Below are 21512 nucleotides of genomic sequence, written 5' to 3'. Positions count from 1 at the left end.
CATCAGCATTTGACAGCTGGCCAGTCAGCGATTGCCAAACAGCGCCATGGACAGGCGAAGGCGAGCACTGCAACTGCGAGAAAAGGAGCTCAGCTCCGTTGGCAGGAGAAGCGTGGGACCCCCTGCTGAGAGGAGAGCGAAAGTGTCGATTCCAAGCGGATACAATGTATCTGGTCTTGGCCCAATGTTAGCCTAGCTGGAAACTCCAGAAGGAAAGGAAAACAGGAGGCGTCCCCCAAAAAGCATCTCTGGAAGTGGGCAATGCACGCCAGAGAGAAAAACGCAGAGGGGAGATGTGGGCATGCCGGGCTTGGCAAGGGTTAAAGAGAACTGAGCTGCCTTCCTAGAGAGGACAGGAAGCAAGGGGGGGCCAGGTCCTCCAGAGCCAAGGCCCCTCCCTCCCCAGTCCTTGCCTGCAAGGGGGGGGGGGGTGTTGCTTTGGTGTCTCACCTGCAAGGGCCGAATCGCAGCCCCCTCCTGGGATCTGGTGAGTCTCGTCTCTCTCTGGGATCTGGTGGGGGTCCCAGGGCTGCAGCAGGGGAGGATTCCTGGGGGGCCTGATCTGCTCCTGCGGGGGGGGGGCAGGTCAGGGAGGAGAGGAGAGGGTCCTGCCAGGGAGGGGCCAGGTCTGCCACGCTCTCCTTCCTGAAGATCAGAGGATCTCAAACTCATTTGGCCCCCCCCTTCAGAAAAAAATCTCCCTTCTTTACACAAAGGAATCCCTAGGACTTTAACTCTGTGTGACATCGCTCGTCGTCATTGCACAACAGAGGTAATGTGTGCAAGTGGTTTTCCAAAGCTGGACGAGGAGGTGGACTAGCCCCCCCCCCAAAAAAAAAGGTGGGAGAGAAAGGCCAGGAATAAGGAGAGGGACCCCAGCCCATAGTCTGGCTGCTGCATTGGGGACCAGTTTCCCAGTGTCTCCCAGGGCAGCTCCCCACGGAGGCCACTGCAGCAATCCCCTCGCACCCAGAGCAGGGCATCCCAGGACCACATCCTCTCTCTCCCAAAGGGATTGTTGCTGGAAACCGAGCCTCCAGGGACCTTGGCATCAATGGCTGTGTGTGTGTGTTAAGCTATCTAACAGAATAATAATACTAAATTACCCTCCTAAATTTCAAGGGAGATGTCTTCGGCCCAACCTACTTGGCTCTCAGGGGGTTGAGCAGATGCATACCTGGCCCTCAGAGCACAGAAAAAGGGACCCCACCCTAGGAGTCTGTCCTGAGATCAGAAGAGATTCCAACTGCAAAAAAGAAGACAGAAGCAGGGGAGTGGGGGTGTGGGGGAACAACTCCTGAGGACCCCCAGGTGAGGACCCCCACCAGAGCCAAGAATCTCTTTTTCAAAAGATACAAATGACTCCCTTGTCAGTCAGTTCTGACTTCATGCATTGACTGGAAGGCAGAAGAAACCAGGCTGATTCATCTCCCAGAAATCCCTTCACTTCCCTCCACATTTTGCATTGCAATCTTCCTTCTAGGAGAGCTAAAGGCTGCTTTCTCCTCCTCCTCCTCCTCCTCCTCCTCCTCCTCCTCCTCCTCCTTCTTCTTCTCCCACTTCTTCTTCAGACGATAGCTCATGGTTTGGGCTGTAGTGCAGTCCAGCCCTGGTTCCCTCCAAGACTCATCCATGCTTGCTCAGGGAACCTTTTTCTTCTCCTGATATTAGACAACTTCTGTAACTGAACAATGTATTTCCTTTGTAGGATTTCTAGCGCCTCTCCTTAAGACAGACAGAACTTGGCAGAAGACCAAAGGGTTCCTTCCGATCTCTCAGAGGCTTCCTGAGAGCACAGATGGATGAGCAAGATTCAGCTGGCCCTGGAGCAGGAAGAGGCCATGCCATCCAAACTGGGAGCAGTGGGGGATTCTGGGAAAACTCTGAGCAGAAGATCCTGGGTGAGGAGGACACCCTCCACTCAGAGGTGCAGAGCCAGCAGGTGAGGCAGTTCTGCTGCCAGGAGGCCAAAGGACCCCGAGAGGTTTGCAGCCGACTCTACCACTTTTGCCACCAGTGGCTGAAGCCAGAAAGGCACACGAAAGCTGAGATGCTGGACCTGGTGATTTTGGAGCAGTTCCTGGCTGTCCTTCCACTAGAGATGGAGAGCTGGGTGAGGGAATGTGGAGCGGACACCAGTTCCCAGGCGGTGGCCCTGGCCGAAGGTTTCCTCCTGAGTCAGGCAGAGGAGAGAAAGCAGGTGAGAGAGAGTTTCCTCTGGATACTCCCAAGGGGCTCCAAACAGGACAGAGAACATCCCATAATGGTCTGCTGATGGCCCATCCTTTTTCTGGGAAAGCATCCATGGAATGAGATCTCACACCCTTGAAGTCTTTGTCATTCTCTTTCTAGTATTTCTCACCATTCTCTGTTTTGAATCCTTGTTTCTTTCTCAGGGAAAGGATCTCTTTGCAGAAATGGACCTGGATTCCTGTGAGGCAGAGAGGCCTTTGTTGGATACAGGAGAGAGGCCACTAGGTAAGGAGGAAGGAGTATTTTTCTGTTGGTTTTTCAACTAATCTGTGGATTCTTTTCATCTTGGTTTCTTTTGGGGGGGCAGTGTTCAGAATTCCATTTCTCCCATGCTGCAGATGTGTGGGATTGTTACATGTCACATGTCTACTTATATTCCAGCACTGATTATTGGGTCTTGTGAGCGGAAAGGGAGATACGCTGTTTCCGCTCTGTATTGCTTTTGCAGTTCTCTCTCCGAGGAAGAACGACAGAGAGAGAAGCCATGTTTTTCTTTGTTCTGTTAGGTTTGTTTAGGCTTAGATGTTCCTCCTCAAGGCTAAGCTTCTGTTTGAACTCTGCTAGTCGTGTGCTCATGTCCCTGGAGTTGGGCCACATCTGCGTGACGGCAGACCAGAGTGATGGATCTGGGGCAATGCTGAATTGCGGGGGAGGTAGCAGCCTCGGCATTATCACCCAACAGACAGTTGGGATCAAGGGTCCAGAGGAAGGGAGATGTATTTTTGCACAACTAACTTATGAAATGGGCACAAATGTCCAAATGCTCTCAGCAGGTAAGGCTTTCTCAAAGGCCCATCTGTAGTTAGAGATGCCCTGTTTCACCTGTGAGAGAAGCAGGCACTCCTGGCACCCTGCTTACCTTTTTTCTCTTGCAGGTGGCAGAAGGATGCCAGCAAGACCTCCTGATCCGCCTTTTCATGGGGGCAGAAGGGAAGCAGCGGCTGTGGAACCAGATCAGGTCAGGGGAAGCTGCCTTGTGGGGACAGAGGCCGAGGGATGGAGCAATGTCATGGACTGGTTGGGCACAGAGGAATGGTGGGAGGAAGCAGCCAGGGAACCAGGAAAGGAAGACATCTCAGACCCCACGGAGTGGAGGTGGAGGAAGGATGAGCGGTCAGAGGGGCAAGAGGAAGAAGCCTGGGAAGTGGAGGTGTCAGAAGCTGAAGGGGCAACAGGGCTTAGTGAGCTGGGAGACTCTGTGGCAGAATGCAGTGCAGAATCAGAGGCAGAAGAGGAAGGAGGCGAGTGGGAGAAGAAGGTTGAGAGGCAGAGGTGAGTCAGGAGGAGGAGGAGCCACCGGGGGCTCCCTCTCCTTCTGCCAGAAGCCCCCCTCCCTGCTTGTCTCTCAGAGCCAGGAGATGTCTGACAATGAAGGAGCAAAGGCAGGGTGCACACTGGTGCACTGTTCGATCACTTGCCAGGTGGGGAGCCGGGGGTCTTAACTCTCTGCAACTGCTTTTGTGGAAGAAGATGCTCATGGAATGAGCTGCTGTTCACAGTGGGCCTGAAACTCAGCCAAGCTTGTGAATATCATGTTCTTGCTAATAAAGTGTAAACTCCAGCTGTGAACTGTGGGATTTCCTGACCTTATATCTCTGTGACACCAGCCTTTTGAATGTTGCCAGCAGGATTCATCTGTAGTTGCCATTTTCATGGAATCCTAGAGTTGAAAGGGACCCCAAGGGTCACCAAGTCTAAACTCCTACATTGCAGGAGTCTCAGCTAGATCATCGAAGACAGATGGCCATCCAAACTAGGATTATTTTATTTCTAAATTGAACACTGAATGCTAAAATAGGCTTCAAAGCAGTGGAGAGACAAGAACAAATAGTGTTCAGGATTCACCTAACCAGCCCCATCTGCTGCAAAATGGGGCCTGCCTCCCGCTCCCCCCCCTCTCCATGCCCCCATGAACCCCTTGAATTTGGCTCTAGGGCATTGGGAGGGAACCTCCCCAGAACAACTCACGAGGAGAGGAGAAAGTGGATCCTTCCATCGGGGAAACTGGAATGCTTGCGTAGGCAGAATGACTTGAAAAACACAATGTGGAGTAACACCTATTTGCACAAAGATGAATACCCATACACAACTGAGATTTCTGTAGCAGATCATATTTCTGCTGTCTCAGAGGACGACATTTCCCTTTTTCTTTTAGGGCCCAGTGTGCTTTGAAGATGTTGCTGTTCGTTTCACGGACGAGGAGTGGGTGTTGCTGGATCCTGACCAGAGAGCTCTGCATAAGGATGTCATGGAGGAGAATCTTGGGATCATGGCCTCTCTTAGTAAGGCTCCTTGTGGGATCGTAATATCTGTATTGAAATTCAAAACTTATCTCCCTCAGATGAACCTAATATATTTTCACATAGCTCAGTATCTCCCCCTACAACACATGAGATTACAACACCCCCCCCAATAAACATCGAAGAGTAAATTACTCTTTTTCCTATGAATGTTCTTCCTCCAGTTGCGGCTTCTTAAACAATTACCAGGTAAAATGCCATGTAAAATTGCCATGTAAAATGTCAGCTTCAGAGTTGTTAGGAAAGATAAGTAGCTTCTGTCAGGTTTGTTTTTGCTCCTGTAATTTTTTGGTTGACCAAAGAGACGACTGACTTTGGAGATGGGGGGATGCCATGACTGGACCAAACAAAATCCATCCCAGAGAAGAGCCAGGCTTATCAAATTTCACGTTCCCATAAGTGTGTTAGATAATGGCAGACAACAAAGGTTGACCTCACATCCAACTCCCTTCAGTTCTTCTTCCATCGCAAGCTTTAATTAGCATCATTACATAATTGGGCGCTCTATTTGTTCCTGAGGCTCCAATCCCTTTTTGTCTCCATTACAGATTGTGATGAATTGGAAATCAAGAACAAGGGTGACCACGACAAAATCCCCAGAAAGGAGAAGCCACATAAAAATTTGGAGTGTGGAGAGAGCTGCAGTCAGAGCTCCCAGCTCACTTCCCATGAAGGAACTCATACAGGAGAGAAACCTTATCAGTGTGGAAAATGCATCCAGGCCTTTAGTAGAAGCACAGATCTACATTCACACCAGAAAATTCACAGTGGGGAGAAACAATTTAAATGTGAAGAGTGTGGAAAGAGCTTCATTCGCAGATCCTCTCTCACTTCCCATCAAATAACTCATACCGGGGAGAAACCTTATGAGTGTGGAGAATGCAGGAAGGGCTTTGCTAGAAACACAGATTTACGTTTACATCAGAGAATTCACAGTGGGGAGAAACCCTATCAGTGTGTGGAATGTGGAAAGAGCTTCAGTACCAGCTCCTATCTCACTTCGCATCAGAGAATTCACAGTGGGAAGAAACCATATCAGTGCATGGAATGTGGAAAGAGCTTCACCTGGAAGAACACTCTCACTATCCATCAAATAATTCATACAGGGGAGGAACCCTATCACTGCTTGGAATGTGGGAAGAGCTTCAGTAAGAGCTCCTCTTTCACTTCACATCGAAGAATCCATACAGGAGAGAAACCTTATCAGTGTGTGGAATGTGGGAAGAGCTTCGGTAAGAAGGACAGTCTCACATCCCATCAAAGAATTCATACAGGGGAGAAACCCTATCAGTGTGTGGAATGTGGAAAAAGCTTCAATACAAGCTCCTCTCTCACTTCACATCAGAAAATTCATACAGGGGAGAAACCCCATCAGTGTTTGGCGTGTGGAAAGAGCTTCAGTCACAGGAGCTCTCTCACTTCCCATCAAAGAGTTCATACGGGGGAGAAACCATATCAGTGTGTGGAGTGTGGAAAGAGCTTCAGTACGAGCTCCTCTCTCACTTCCCATCACTTAATTCATACAGAGGAGAAGCCATATCAGTGCTTGGATTGTGGAAAGACCTTCAGTCAGAAGGGCAATCTCGCTTCCCATCAAAGAATTCATACAGGGGAGAAACCATATCATTGTGTGGAATGTGGAAAGAGCTTCAGCTGGAAGCAAAATTTTACTTCCCATCAAAGAACTCATATAGGGGAGAATCTGAGAATCCTTTAATTGTGGAGTTGGAGGTGACCCCTAATGTAATCTAGTCCAACCTGCTGCAATGCAGAAATCACAACGAAAGCCTCCATGATGGAGAGCCAGCTAATGTCCGCTGGCCTCCAATAAATGAGAGTTCACCACTTTAAAGGGAGTCCACTTCACTGTCTAACAGCTCTTACCATTAAAAAGTTCTAGATACAGGTAGGTAGCCGTGTTGGTCTGCCATAGTCGAAACAAAATAAAAAAATTCCTTCCAGTAGCACCTTAGAGACCAACTAAGTTTGTTATTGGTATGAGCTTTGGTGTGCATGCACACTTCTTCAGATACTTCTTCAGACAGGTATCTGAAGAAGTGTGCATGCACATGAAAGCTCATACTATTAAAAAGTTCTTCCTGATGTTTCATTAGGATCTCCTTTGTGGTAACTAGAAGATATTTCTTCAGGTCCTACTCTATGGGGCCAGAGAAAACAAGCTTACTCCGTCTTCTATGACACAAGTTATTCAAAGATGGCTCTCATAGTCCCTCTCAGTCTCCTCTTCTCCAGGCTAAACATACCCAACTCCCTCGGCTTTTCCACATAATGCTTGGTTTCTGGACCCTTGATTATTTTGGTAGCTCTCCTCTGCACATGTTCCAGCTTGTCAATATCCTTATTATTAGTTATTCTTCATTTATTTAATTTCTGCCTTGGTCAGACTACAGCTGGAATATTGCGTCCAATTCTGGGCACCACGATTTAAGAAGGATGTTGACAAGTTGGAACGTGTGCAGAGGAGGACAACCAAGATGGTCAAGGGTCTGGAGTCCAAGCCTTGTGAGGAGCAGTTGAAGGAGCTGGATATGTTTAGCCTGGGGACAAAGGAGACTGAGAGGAGATATGAGAGCTATCTTCAAATATCTCAAGGGCTGTCACTTGAAAGGGGGAAGAAGCTTGTTTTCTCCTGCTCTGGAGGGTAGGACTCGAACCCATGGCTTCAACTTACAAGGTAGGAGATTCTGACTAAATATACAGAAAAAACTTTCTGACAGTAAGAATTGTTCTACAGTGGAACAGTCTTCCTCTGGAGGTTGTGGACTCCTTGGGAGGTTTTTAAGCAGAGGTTGAATGGACATCTGTCATGGATGCTTTAGTTTGGACAGGATAATTCTATGATTATTTGATCTTTATATACCATGTAAAAAGCTGTAGGATTCTTAGAGGCTGTTTGCTGCCTTTGCAGCACCAATGTGAGTTCCGTGGGGCCCAAGCCTGGGCAGTGTGTCTGGAGCTCCTGAGCTGCCCAGAGAAGACGACCCTCTTCTTGGCCTCCCTGAAGTCATCCACAAGAAAGCAGACCAAGACATTAGGCACAAACTAGGCTGCAGGAGTTGCAGGAAGGAGGCAAAGAAGGCACCACCCAACCGCCTTAGGGACTCCAGTCTCGATTTGTGTAGGGTTAATTCCACAGCCTTTTCTTCTCCCCAATATGTCCCATAAGGCAGCGGGTCCTGAGTTCTACCACTTCTGGAACAAATGTACTGGCTACCAATGAGGTACCAAGCAAAGTTCAAAACAAATCATATTCTGATCATAAATGACTAATACTTTTTAATGCATGCTTTTTATGCAAATAGACAAAAGTATGCCATTTCCCCTTCCAGAAATGCTTAATTGCTAATTCAATGGACTAAAAATCGATGATTATTGTTGTTGTTATCTATTAAATTTATACACTGCCCTTCATCAAAAGACCTGAGGACTGTTTAAAACATAAAACGCATAAAAGGTAGAGGAATTATGCACCATCTCCTATTTCTTTAATCAGGCGACGGTCCTTCTTTTGAAGTAGGAGGTCAAATCTCCACGATTGCTAATAGCATTATTATTATTATTATTACTGTAAATTTATATACCACACTATACGCAAAGGCCTCAGGGCCGTTCACAGAATAAAATCAGAATATAAAACCACAAAATACATAATCAAAACAAAAACAAAAACAAGTCAAAACCCTCCCCAACACATTTCAGAAGGACACTGGATGTCAATCAGCCAAAGGTCTGGTTCAAGAGGAGTGTTTTCTCCTGGTGCCTAAATGTCAGGGACTGGGCAAAGAAGGAATGGTGGAGACCCCCTCCCCAGCCTGACCCTTCCAGGGAGGAGGAGGAGGAAGAAGACAGTTTAGATTTACAACAGGGGTTTGAGGGAGGTCATAGTCAGAGGCAGATGAGGCGGAAAGTTGGGAAATAATGGGAGAGGAGGAGGGGGAGGAAGCAGCAGCAGGGGGGTGACACCTGACTGACAAAATGTATTTAGAAAGCATTCCAGACCCTCCATCTCCCAGAACTTGGCGAGCCTTGAAAGTAGGAGAGCAAAGAGCTCAAAGACAGTTTCACTCGGGACAATGTCATTATCCAAAAGGCTGGGATCTGTAAAAAATGAATAAAAAGAGGATGATAAGAAACATTCCTTTGTCTTTATTCGTTCCTGGGCAACCAGCCGGGAGTCGCTGACATCCGCCTGACACTACAGGTGTATAATGAAGGCTCCAGGCAAACCCCCCTGGAAAGACCATTCTATAGACAGGGAGCCACTGCAGAGAAGGCCCCGTTCTCGTGTTGCCACCCTCTGGACTTCTCGAGGAGGCGGCATATGAAGAAGGGCCTCAGAAGATGATCTAAGAGTTCAGGCAGCTTCCGATGTTCCTTTGGAGGCTTCATCAAAACTCCGCCAGATCAAAAGGGATAGAAATTTCTGCTATATTTATTTTTTTATAAATAGTGAGCAATGCATGCACAGGCAGGAAGAGGAAGATCTGGGTCCTCCTAAGTTTCACGGAAGAGGGAAGGGAAAGCTGAGTGTAGTCGGACACATGCTATAGACTCCGAGAAGGCCAATTTCAAAAAGCTGAAGGAGCTACGGGGTGAGAGCCCATGGTCAGAAATACTCCAAGAGAAGAGTCCAGGATGGGTGGCAGTTTCCCTAAGGAGAAATATGAAAGGCACAAACGCAGACAATTTCAGCAACAAAGAAAAGTGGGAGGCATCTCAGGGGAGTCACAGAACTACTCTAGTCTGCCTTGGTCAGACCACACCTGGAATACAGTGGTACCTCTGGTTACAGTGTGGTGGAGTCTCCTTCTTTGGAGGTCTTTAAGCAGAGGCCTGACAACCATATGTCAGGAGTGCTCTGATGGTGTTTCCTGCTTGGCAGGGGGTTGGACTCGATGGCCCTTGTGGTCCCTTCCAACTCTATGATTCTACATACGCTTCAGGTTACATACACTTCAGGTTACACACTCCACTAACCCAGAAATAATCAGGTTAAGAAATTTGCTTCAGGATGAGAACAGAAATCGTGCTCCGGCGGTACAGCGGCAGCAGGAGGCCCCATTAGCTAAAGTGGTTCTTCAGGTTAAGAACAGTTTCAGGTTAAGAACGGACCTCCGGAATGAATTAAGTACTAGACCCGAGGTACCACTGTACTGTGTTCGGTTCTGGGTGCCACAATTTAAGTATCCTAAATGCAACTCAAAATCAACAGGGACATTTCATCTTCACTCCCAGGAGAGGCAGGAACAGCGTGTCATCATACTCCACCCTCAGCTGTGATCTAGCTGAACGGGAGACATGAGAGGCGGCTTGTTTTCTCCTGCTCCCCAGGGTAGGACCCAAACCCATGGCTTCAAGTGGCAAGAAAAAGGTTCTGACTCAACAGCTGGAAAATCCTTCTGAAGGTAAGAAGGTGGTGGAACTCTTCTTCCTTGGAGTTTCAGAGCAGAGGCCAGCTGCCAGGGATGCTTTTGCAGATTCCTGCCCTGCAGGGGGTTGGACTAGATGACCCAGGGGGCTCCCTCCCATTCCAGGAGGAGCTTCCTTGCTTCCTGCAACCCCCTTTTCCCTGCAACCTCTTCCTCCACTTTCTGGCCAAGGGAGGGAGCGGATCACAGACCAGCCAAGAGCAAAAATAAAATGAGCATCTCTGGGATTGTGCAATGCAGGAGAGAAAAGGCAGAGAGGACTGAGCAGGGTGGACTCGGCTTGGCAAGGGTTAAAGGGAACGGAGCTGCATTCCTAGAGAGGACAGGAAGTAAAGGGGGGCCAGGTCCTCCAGAGGAAAACCCCCTCCCTCCCCTTCCTGCAAGCGGGGGGGGGGCAGGGTTGCTTTCTGCTATTGCAAAGGGGGCTGCATTGTTCTCTTCCAAGGGGATCTGGTGAGTCTCTTCCTCCTCCCCCCCCCCGAGGGTGCAGTGGGGAGAAGGGGGGCGTCCCAGGGATGCAGCAGGGGAGGGTGGCTCATGGGGGGGGGAGCCCCAGGGAGCAGGGGGTCCTGCCAGGGAGGGGCGAGGTTTGCAACTACAGTACTCTATATTCTGCATTTGTATAAAGAGGCTGCTTACTCCTTTGGGAAGGGCAATCCTCTCCTGGGATCTGGTGAGTCTCTTCCTCCTCCCCCCCCCAGGAGGGTGCAGTGGGGAGAAGGGGGGGGGTCCCAGGGCTGCAGCAGGGGAGGGTGGCTCATGGGGGGGGGAGCCCCAGGGAGCAGGGGGTCCTGCCAGGGAGGGGCGAGGTTTGCAACTACAGTACTCTATATTCTGCATTTGTATAAAGACGCTGCTTACTCCTTTGGGAAGGGCAATCCTCTCCTGGGATCTGGTGAGTCTCCTCTCTCTCCCCCCCCCCCAGGAGGGTGCAGTGGGGAGAAGGGGGGGGGTCCCAGGGCTGCAGCGGAGGAGGGTGTCTCCTGCGGGGAGGTTTTAAACAGCCCCACGTGCAATTTGGAAAAATCCATCTGTTGCAAAGCCAACCCCCCCCGCCCCCCCCCCGCCAAGCCCCTGCCTGCTGCTCTGCTTACTCTCCCCTGGAGGAAGTTGAGAGGCGGGCTGCGATTGGTCGGTTGCTTCCCTTGGGCGGTGCTGCTGTTGCTGCGATTGGTCGCTTGGCCGGTGGGAGGGGGCTGCCCGGGTCATCCTGCACTCCGGCAGGATCTTTGAAGGCTCTGCGCAGCAGCGCCTGCCAAGTCGCAAGGCGTGCCAGGTCACTTACTCCCGAGTAAGCCCGCTTAAGGCTGAGCTAAAAGCACGTGGCTCCAGAGGCGAAAACAAAATAAAAAAATTCCTTCCAGTAGCACCTTAAAGACCAACTAAGTTAGTTCTAGGTATGAGCTTTCGTGTGCATGCACACTTCTTCAGATACACAAGTGTGCATGCACACGAAAGCTCATACCTAGAACTAACTTAGTTGGTCTTTAAGGTGCTACTGGAAGGAATTTTTTTATTTTGTTTTGACCATGGCAGACCAACACGGCTACCTATCTGTATCCAGAGGCGAAGAAGGTCAGGTGGTACCCAGTGCGGAAAAATTCTTGCCACCCCCCCCAATTGATTTTTTTTTTTCATTTTATTTTTTGCCTGCAAAAAATGGTTTTGCGTTATTTCATATTTTCTTACAAAGGAATGTTGATTCTGGGCCTCTGATAACAAGTAGGCAACTATGGACAGATACTTAAATCTACAGGATGGATTGTGTTATTTTATTTATATTTGTTGTTTATTTAATAAAATGTATTTTTAAAAACCTGCAAAGTGGTTTACCAAAAAACAAAAAACAAAAAACAAAAACCAAAAAAACCACAGCAGTAAAATCAAGAAAAATCAACAATCCTACTTTAAAACATACAAAAGCTAAAATATTAAAACAGATTAAATTTACTTCAACTTCCTAAGCATCTACGTATGCTTGCCTTAAAGAAGAATGCTTTTAGCAGGTGCCCGAAAAGAGTCTAGCAAAGGCACGCGCTTTGTTGCAAGAGGCGGGGAGTTCCAAAGGGCAGGTGCTGTCGCAGTAAACAATGCAGTACAGATATTATGCGCAACCTGTAGTAGTGCTTGAAACTACTGAAGGGGAGGTTTTATTTATTGTGATTTCACCATGCTCTGTATTATCTGAAAAGGAAAACATTTATTTAAAAAACAGGACTGCACAGCAGCGGTCTAGTCCCATCTTGATCAGTGGGACTTATTCCCGAGCCGACGGTGCGTAAGATGGGCTGCAATCCTATGCACCCCTTGCATTCAACCTCTGCACAAGCCTGCACCAGAGAATTGTAGAGTTGGAAGGGACCCTGAGGGTCATCTAGCCAAGCCCCTGGGGCAATGCAGGAATCTCAACTAGACCATCCCTGACCGATGGCCTTCAGTCTTCTGTTTTCCCCCTCAGCCAGGACACACAACTGGAGGTGGGGGAAAAGATAAATTTTGACAATGGGGCAGATTTGTCAGCTGTGCGCAGGAACAGCTTGAAGACTTTACACAGAGAGGAACCCCACAGGGGTTTCCCCACATGTAACGTAACAGGCAGGGAGCCAGCTCAGATAGAGAAAAAGACATTGCGAGAGGACAGGACACGAGAGTACCAAAGTCCGCCCATTTTATCCTCTTTGGGATCGTGGCTCTGGGGCTTTGGGACCACCCTCCCAAAATATTTACTTGTCTTCAATGTATTGTTACCACTGTTATTCTATAGTACAGATCCTTTTTAAATTAAAACATTTTCTCTAAAATTAAAATGGCAGAAGTAATCAGTAGCATAGATATCAAAAGAAAGGCAAGAGAATACAGTGGTACCTCGGATTAAGTACTTAATTCGTTCCGGAGGTCCATTCTTAACCTGAAACTGTTCTTAACCTGAAGCATCCCTTTAGCTAATGGGGCCTCCTGCTGCCACTGCGCCGCCGCCGCACGATTTCTGTTCTCATCCTGAAGCAAAGTTCTTAACCCGAGGTAATATTTCTGGGTTAGCGGCGTCTGTAACCTGAAGCGTATGTAACCCGAGGTACCACTGTAGTCCCTGATAGATACAAGGGAGACACAGATACACAAGCACACAGAAGTAAATAATCCAGCCTTGGGGAGAAGGATGGGAATGTACAGTTTAGCCTTGAGATGGGAGACTGAAAGGGCTTAAAAATAAATAAAAGTTTTGTGTCTAGGAATATTTTTCTGCAGAGAAACCAGAGTATGACTACAAAAGGTTCTGTGAGGAGTAATTTAAGAAATATTGTAAAAATGGAAAGGGAGAAATGATTTGTTAGAAAAGGTAAAGGCAATATTAAGTTAAGAATTGCAGGAGAAATAATCAAGATGGAAGGCTATCAGAGATGCTGAGGGAAGTCCAAACAAGGACATATGTATAATAATTTGTGTGGTATGTCTTAAAAAATTTTGTATGCTAAAAATAATAAAAAAATATTATAAAAAAGTAATATTTTTCTGCAAAAGCATCAGACTGGTTGTCAAAATGTGGACTTCATTAATAGACCCTATTTAAAGGAATTTGTCAATTAGCCACAGAATAGCTTTGCTGATTTTTTTCTCATCTTCTTTAAATTACACAACTGTTTTTGGGGGGTCCTACCTTCACGCAGAGGAGACGGGGGGCAAAGGGAGGCCGGCCTGCCAAGCGCCCAGGGCGGCGCTGAGCTGCTCCTCCTGGTGCCAGGCGTGGGCAAAAGAGGGCGGCGGCAGCGCTGCCACTGTCCCACGCACTCCACTTTCAGGGGCAGCAGAGGCCTTTTCGGAGGAGAAGAAGAGTTTGGATTTGATATCCCGCTTTATCACTACCCGAAGGAGTCTCAAAGTGGCTCACATTCTCCTTTCCCTTCCTACCACACCAAACACTCTGTGAGGTGAGTGGGGCTGAGAGACTTCAAGAAGTGGGACTGGCCCAAGGTCACCCAGCAGCTGCAGGTGGAGGAGCGGAGACGCGAACCCGGTTCCCCAGATTACGAGTCCACCGCTCTTAACCACTACACCACCCTGGAGGGTTGGGGCCCAAAGTGGGCGCCCAGGACAGGCAGCGGTCTTGCCAGGCCTCCTCATCAGCCCGGAAAGTCGGCCTAGGTGAAGAAAATGAGACTAGGCCAGTTAGTTTCAGCCTTGCCTTGCCTTCGCTCCGCCTCCAACCCAGCTGGCCAATCGGCCTAGTCTCATTTTCTTCACACAGGCCGACTTTCCAGGACCCGGGAAGCCCAGCGGAGTATAGGGCAGTAGGATGGATCATAAAAAACTCTTTTGTGTGTGAAAATGCCTGCTCCAAAGGTGTTACAGTGGTGCCTCACAAGACGGAAAACCCACTAGACGAAAGAGTTTTCCGTTTTGGAGGTGCTTCGCAAAACGAATTTCCTATGGGCTTGCTTGGCAAGACGAAAATGTCTTGCGAGTTCCTGCGGGGGTTTTTTCCTCCCCCCCCTTTTTCTAAGCCGCTTATCCGCTAAGCCGATAAGCCGCTAAAAGCCGCTAATAGCGCTACTCCGCTAATCCGCTAATGGGCTTGCTTCGCAAGACGAAAAAACCGCTAGACGAAGAGAATCGCGGAACGGAGTCTTTTCGTCTTGCGAGGCACCACTGTACTAAACTAGGGATTATGTAGCTATATCTGAAATTTCGTGCCTATCAGTTAATAGCTTGAGCCTGCTCCACTGAATGGAAATTTCAGCCTTCACAACATGGGAAAACGGCCAAGTAAACAGCTGTTTTCGTGGAGGAAGGTCAAGATCTTAACTGATATGCATGAAATTTCATATATAGCTATATAATCTCTAGAGTAGTAAGATAAGACCTTTGGAGCAGGCATTTTCAAAAAAAGTTTTTTATGAACCACCCTAGTAGGGCAGTAATTTTTCCTTGATAATTTGTCAACCCCCCCCTCCATGATGGCACCAGGGGTGGCCTGTCCCCCCCTTTCCTACGTCCCTGCATGGCTCTCTTAATAAGGAGGAGTTGAAGACAAGCAAAGAGATTCGCTTTTACTGCGTCCCGTCTTCTTGCTCCCTCCCAGTTAGGGGGAGAGCCTCCCTGCTCAGGTTTCCCGGCAGGCGGGGGTCGCAAGAGGTCTGACTGGAGCCCTGGCCGCTCGCCTGCCTCTGCGGGGCAAGTCCTGCGTGGAGAGGAGCGCAGACAGAGAGGAAAGGCGGCTGGAGGGGGCGGGAAAAGAGCACTCGCTCATGAAGTCTGTGCGTTTCTCCTCTGAGGGTATCTCGGTTGGGAAGGGAGGGGGCAGGAGGAGGCAACTTTGGGGCCGTGTAGTCTTGCTTGAAAGGATCTTGAGCTCTCCCTCTCCCAGGGTTGAACTTCTTGAGGGTCTTCTGAGTACTTTTGGGAGGCTTTTGATTCAGATATCCTGCCTCGTCTTCTTTGGTTCTCTTCACATTCTTCTAAAAACTTAGGATGCTTAACAAAGCATCTTTCCATTCACCAGATGCTGTTTAAACTGAATTCCACAGCCCTCTACTTACATCGGGTGGTGAGTTTCTTGGCTTGTCCCAGCCCCCCCCCTTTCCAGTCTGGAGCTGTGCTAGGTGCTTTTAAAATGTGTGGCGGAAGGGGGTGGGATGATTGAGTTGCTCTTGTTTTTATTTCTATTTTCATTATGTGTTATGTGTTTTTTTATTGTGTTTTCATGCTGTGAAACACCCAGTCGTGTGCATATTTATAGCATTCAACGGTTCTTTCCTGCCCTGTGTGTGTGTGTGTGTGTGTATTCACACACATACACACATCTACTCATATCTTCCTTCCTTTCAGAAGTTTGAAAGCCATTGTGATGTAGTGGTTAGAGGCCTGGGGGAGAACCAGCTTCAAATTGCCACTCTTACTTAAAACTCACTGCTGTGGTTTAGGGGGAAGCCACTTTCCCCCAGCCTAACCCGCCTCACAGGGCTGTTGTGAGAGTTAAAATGAGGGCAGAGGAGAAGAACCACGTAGATTGCCTTGAGCTCCTTGGAGACAGGTGGGAGAAAAACAGAATGATGGGTGGGTGGATAATGCTGGGATAACGGTCTTTGTTTCATAACCCCATCTTCCCCATGAAAGCCTACATTTGCATTGCTTGCAAACTTGTGAGTTCAAGAGCTATTTCCTTATATGTAATTTGGGGGCTGCAGATGTTTGGTGCAATAGGTGCCAGCACACGGTCCCTTTGGATGTTCTAACACAGATAACATCTGGTTTCGTGGTGCTGTCAGGGAAGTATTACGTACAGTCCTATCCATGCAGAAAATGCTGAGCTTTTCATGCTCTGCTATGAACTTTAACAAGAACTGTGTGAGGACAAGACTTAAGTGACTCTCACCTGCGTGACATTTTGCGTATCAAAACCACTGCCTTTGAACCAGATCTAGCCTATGTGCTGTAGTCCAGATCTCAATTTCACCCTTCACATTAGTGCAGGCAAGTCCCCCCCCCCTCAATTGAGATGAATACATTGTAAAATCTTGGTTAATGTCAGTTGGTTTAAATCAGATATAAATACATATAAATACATTTGGACACAATCTGTATCCTTGGTGCTATGTATTTTTAAACTAAAAAGTTGACAGACAACCTTTATTAGCAATAATATGTAATGTACTTTACATGGCTGAAGGTTTCCTCCTGAGTCGGGCAGAGGAGAGAAAGCAGGAAGAGAGAAAGCAGGTGAGGGAGACTTTCCTCAAGATACTTCCAAGGGGCTCCAAAAAGGATGGAGAACATCCAAAAATGCTCTCCTCATGGCCCATTCATTCTTTTTCTGGGAAGACATCCATGCAATATGATGTAACACCCTTAATAATTTTGGCTTTGTCGTTCTCTGTTAATATTTCTCACCATTCATTCACGGTTTTGAATCCTTGTTGCTCATTCAGGAAAAGGACCTCTTTGAAGAAAAGAACACAGATTCCTGTGAGACAGAGAGGCCTCCGTTGGACACCAAAGAGAGGCTACTGGGTAAGGAGGAAGGTGGTTTTTCTCCATTTGGTCCCATTCTGTTGGTTTTCTAAATCATCCGTGGGGTGCTTTCATCTTTTGTTGGGGGAGATAGTTGGGACCAAGAGCCCAAGAGTAGGGGAGATATATTTTTTCTCACAACTAACATCTGAAATTCGCCCAAACATCCAAATGCACTCAGCAGGCAAAGCGTTCTCAAAGTCCCATCTGTTGTTGCAGATGCACTGCACTCTGGGCATCCAATTTTTTTCTCTCTGGCAGGTGACAGAACGATGATGGCAAGACCTCTGCATCCATCTCTGAATGGGGGCAGAATGGAAGCAGCGGCTGTGGAACCAGATCAGGTCAGGGGAAGCTGCCTTGTGGGGACAGAGGCCAAGGGGTGGAACAATGTCCTAGCTCAAGGAGTGGTGATGAACAACAGTGTTGTCTCAGAGGAGGACATTTCCCTTTTTCTTTTAGGGTCCAGTGTGCTTTGAAGATATTGCTGTTCGTTTCACGGATGAGGAGTGGGAGTTGCTGGATCCTGACCAGAGAGCGCTGCATAAGGAGGTCATGGAGGAGAATCGTGAGATCTTGGCCTCTCTTGGTAAGGCTCTTTGTGGGATCATAATATCTGTTTTTAAATTCAAAACGGCTCTCTATGTTGAACCTCATATATATTCACAGAACTCAACAGTGCCCCCTTAAAACATCTGGGATTACAATAGTCCCACAATAAACCTTGAACAGTAAATTACTTTTCTTCTTCTTCTTCTTCTTCTTCTTCTTCTTCTTCTTCTTCTTCTTCTTCTGTGAATGTTCTTCCTCCACCTTCTTAAAACAAGGATCAGCCTGGTCTGAACTGTTCAGGCCATTTTAACTGTAAACTTCAGAGTTGTTAGGGAAGTTGAAGTAGCTTCTGTCAGGTTTTCAGTTTTTGTTTTTCCTCCCGTCAGACTTTGGTTGACCAAGGAGAAAACTTGCATTGGAAATGGAGGGGATTCCATGATTTAGCCAAGCAAAATCCATTCGAGGGAATAGCCAGGCTTTTTGCATTACAGGTTGCACTAAGGGTGTCAGTGGATCCCTGTTAATAAATGCACCCAACCCTTTAGTAAAGTCATCGATCTAACCCACTTGTGTTATGTTGGGATTTTTTTGCCTACGTGCTATTTGATGCAGCTTCTCACAAAGCAATTAAGAAGTTGGCCGAAGGCCAAGAAGACTGAGCAGAGGGAGTTGTTCTGCCTACAGATATGGGGCCTTGGATACAGTTCTGCTATTGGTTGAGGTCTCTACTTAGGCATGATGACTCATGACCTTCCTTGATTGGTTAGTTGGTTGAACAGTGTGTGTTCTGAGAGTTGTTTGGAGTTTGTTAAGTGAGAGAGTTAAGATCCGTATCCTGTATATAGTAACTTGTGAATCTGCTTTAATAATAAACACCTATAAGTAACCAAGTTACTGGTAGCAGCGTCTTGTTCCTGCTTCATCCTACATGCCTGCAACTGATTGGTTCTTGAAGTCTGCATATGCACTGCTATATTCAACTTGATCTGGCTAAGATCCTGCAACAGGTTAAGGTTGCGAAACTTCAATATGTTATTCCTCTAATACCAGTGTTTACAAGTTCTAGATTCAGGTAGGTAGCCGTGTTGGTCTGACACAGTCGAAATATATTTTAAAAATTGTAAAGTAGCAACTTAGAGCCTAACGAAGTTTGTTCTTCATATAAGCTTTTGTGTGAATGCACCATTAATTTCTCCCTGAGGCTATAATCCATTTCTCTCCTCATTGCAGATAGTGATGGACTGAAAATGAAGAACAAGGGTGACCATGACAAAATCCCCACAATGGAGCCGTATAAATATATTGAAAGTGGAAAAAGTTCCCATTCCACTTCCCATCCAAGAAATCTCCCTGGGAAGAAACCATATCAGGGTGTGGAATGTGGAAAGAGCTTCTGTCAAAGTGACCATCTCACTTCCCATGAAATAATTCATACAGGGGAGAAACCCTATCAGTGTGTGGAATGTGGAAAGAGCTTTAGTAAGAGCAAGCATCTCACTTCCCATCAAATAATTCATACAGGGGAGAGACCGTATCAGTGTGTTGAATGTGGAAAGAACTTCCGTCGGAGCACCGATCTCATTTCCCATCAAAGAATTCACACAGAGGAGAAACCCTATCAGTGTGTGGAATGTGGAAAGAGATTCCGTTGGAGCACTGATCTCACTACCCATCAAAGAATTCATACAGGGGAGAAACCCTATCAGTGTGTGGAATGTGGAAAGAGCTTCAGTAGGAGCTCCTCTCTCACTTCCCATCAAAGAATTCATACAGGGGAGAAACCCTATCAGTGTGTGGAATGTGGAAAGAGCTTCAGGTATATTTCCCATCTCTATACCCATCAAAGAATTCATAAAGGGGAGAAACCCTATCAGTGCATGGAATGTGGAAAGAGCTTCAGTCATAGTTCCCATCTCTATACCCATCAAAGAATTCATACAGGGGAGAAACCCTATCAGTGCGTGGAATGTGGAAAGAGCTTCAGTCAGAGCGCCAGTCTCACTTCCCATCAAAGAATTCATAAAGGGGAGAAACCCTATAAGTGTGTGGAATGTGGAAAGAGCTTCAGTCAGAGCTCTGATCTCACTTCCCATCAAAGAATTCATACAGGGTAGAAACCCTATCAGTGTGTGGAATGTGGAAAGAGTTTCACTAATAGCTCCAATCTCACTTCCTATCAGATAATTCATACAGGGGAGAAACCATATAATTGCTTGGAATGTGGAAAGAGCGTCGTTCACAGGGCCCATCTCACTTCCCATCAAAGAATTCATATGAAGTGTGGGAAAACACAGGTAGAACAGGTTAACACCATGTACTGGTAGGATGTGAAATCATATTCTGCCTTTAAGAAAAGAATAAAGTGACATTTATAGGGACAAATAAGGAACGTCAGATGTTAAAAATAAAAAGTTAAAACAAATAGAATATGGCTACAAAAAAAGAAGTGTTAACAGTGGTGATAACAACACAAGCTCAGCAGAGAAGGTCCATGCAGGATCCTGAACCTATAATGTTAATTGCAGAAATGCTGGCTGAAATAAAGAGAGACTTAAAAGATAATTCAAAAAATTTAGACTGTATAGAAACTAAGATAGAGCAAAACATGAAATCAGTGGGAGTCTTGTTGGGCCAAATTAGAGACTTAGGGAAAATAGTCCAAGAGTTAAACATCAAGACAAAAGGCTTAGAAGGCACTTTGGAAAAAAACAACACAAACAGATGTTAAAGAACTGAAGAGAGGCCAAGAGAAGACAAAGCTGGAAGCGGCAGAATTGAGTAAATTACAGGAAGTGACCTGGGACTCTATGGCAGTAATGGAAATGCATCAGAAGCAATTAAATTTGAAATTTGGGGGATCCCTGAAACAAAGGGAGAGGATATTAGAAAGAAAATCATAGAAACACTCGCAAACTGGTTACAGGTACATGAAGAAGTAATTTTTACAATTGACAAGCTCTTCAGAATTAAATCAAGCTTCACAAAAGCAAAAAAATGGCCAGGTGACTGTTTGGTGACTTTTAATTCAAGAGGAATGAAAGAGAAAATATTACAGGTGAATGTGAAAAAAAGATTACAGTGGTGCCCCGCAAGACGAACGCCTCGCAAGACGAAAAACCCGCTAGACGAAAGGGTTTTCCGTTTTTCGAGGCGCTTCGCAAAACAAATTTCCTTATGGGCTTCCTTCGCAAGACGAAAACCCATAGGGAAATCTCCGGGACAGTGGGGAAGTGCAGCGCGTCTTCCCCACTGTCCTCGGACCTCCTCCGAAGGCTGGCGGTGGGGCGGAGAGACCTCCTCCCCGCGCCAGCTTTGGGATGGCTGTCCTGAAGACTTGCGGTGGGAGGAGGGTTTTCCTTCCCACCGCCAACATTCGGAAGGCTGTTCTGAATGTTGGCGGTGGGGAGGAAAAACCCTCCTCCCACCGCAAGCCCCGGGAACAGAGGAGAAGCGCTGCGCGCCTTCCCCTCTGTTCCCGTACCTGTCCGAAGGCTGGCGGTGGGGCGGAGAGACCTCCTCCCGCCGCCAGCCTTCGGAAGGCTGTCCTGAAGACTTGCGGTGGGAGGAGGGTTTTCCTTCCCACCGCCAACATTCGGAAGGCTGTTCTGAATGTTGGCGGTGGGGAGGAAAAACCCTCCTCCCACCGCAAGCCCCGGGAACAGAGGAGAAGCTGCGCGCCTTCCCCTCTGTTCCCGGACCTGTCCTGAAGGCTTGCGGCGGGAGGAGGGCTTTCCTCCCCACCGCCAACATTCAGAATGCTGTTCTGAATGTTGGCGGTGGGGAGGAAAAACCCTCCTCCCACCGCAAGCCCCGGGAACAGAAGAGAAGCGCTGCGCTCCTTCCCCTCTGTTCCCGTACCTGTCCTGAAGGCTGGCGGTGGGGAGAAAAGCCCTTCTCCGCACCGCCAGCCTGGCAAGCGGTTTCCATAGGAACACATTAATTGATTTTCAAT

At 47.5% G+C, this 21512-nt stretch overlaps 1 protein-coding gene and 1 long non-coding RNA gene across 2 annotated transcripts; one reads left to right on the top strand and one right to left on the bottom strand.

The window, feature by feature from the left end:
• The first annotated feature begins 386 nt into the window (after window positions 1-386).
• Window positions 387-20052, top strand: LOC309341031 (uncharacterized protein). Its single transcript, XM_081860432.1, has 6 exons — window positions 387-514; window positions 1709-2200; window positions 2397-2478; window positions 3129-3211; window positions 4409-4535; window positions 18791-20052. Exons 2-6 carry the CDS (start codon window positions 1799-1801, stop codon window positions 19672-19674), a joined length of 1578 nt encoding a protein of 525 aa, XP_081716558.1. The 5' UTR covers window positions 387-514; window positions 1709-1798; the 3' UTR covers window positions 19675-20052.
• LOC309341435 lies at window positions 8698-10917 on the bottom strand. Its single transcript, XR_014156337.1, has 2 exons — window positions 10865-10917; window positions 8698-9068 (listed from the first exon to the last, which is right to left on the bottom strand). It is a non-coding gene; the product is annotated as an uncharacterized lncRNA (long non-coding RNA).
• Window positions 20053-21512: the final 1460 nt, after the last annotated feature.

This window comes from Podarcis erhardii, assembly GCF_964252035.2.
Source record: "Podarcis erhardii genome assembly, chromosome: 4".
NCBI lineage: Eukaryota > Metazoa > Chordata > Lepidosauria > Squamata > Lacertidae > Podarcis > Podarcis erhardii.
The sequence above is the reverse complement of the archived record's forward strand: the minus strand, read 5'-3'. Positions and strand labels throughout refer to the sequence as shown.

Bases quoted from the DNA above. Each gene is read 5' to 3' on its own strand.
- LOC309341031 (XM_081860432.1), top strand. From the start codon at position 1,799: ATGGATGAGCAAGATTCAGCTGGCCCTGGAGCAGGAAGAGGCCATGCC. The intron at 3,212-4,408 runs GTCAGGGGAAGC...TTTTTCTTTTAG, and splicing joins CGGCTGTGGAACCAGATCAG to GGCCCAGTGTGCTTTGAAGA. The intron at 4,536-18,790 runs GTAAGGCTCCTT...TCCTCATTGCAG, and splicing joins TGGGATCATGGCCTCTCTTA to ATAGTGATGGACTGAAAATG.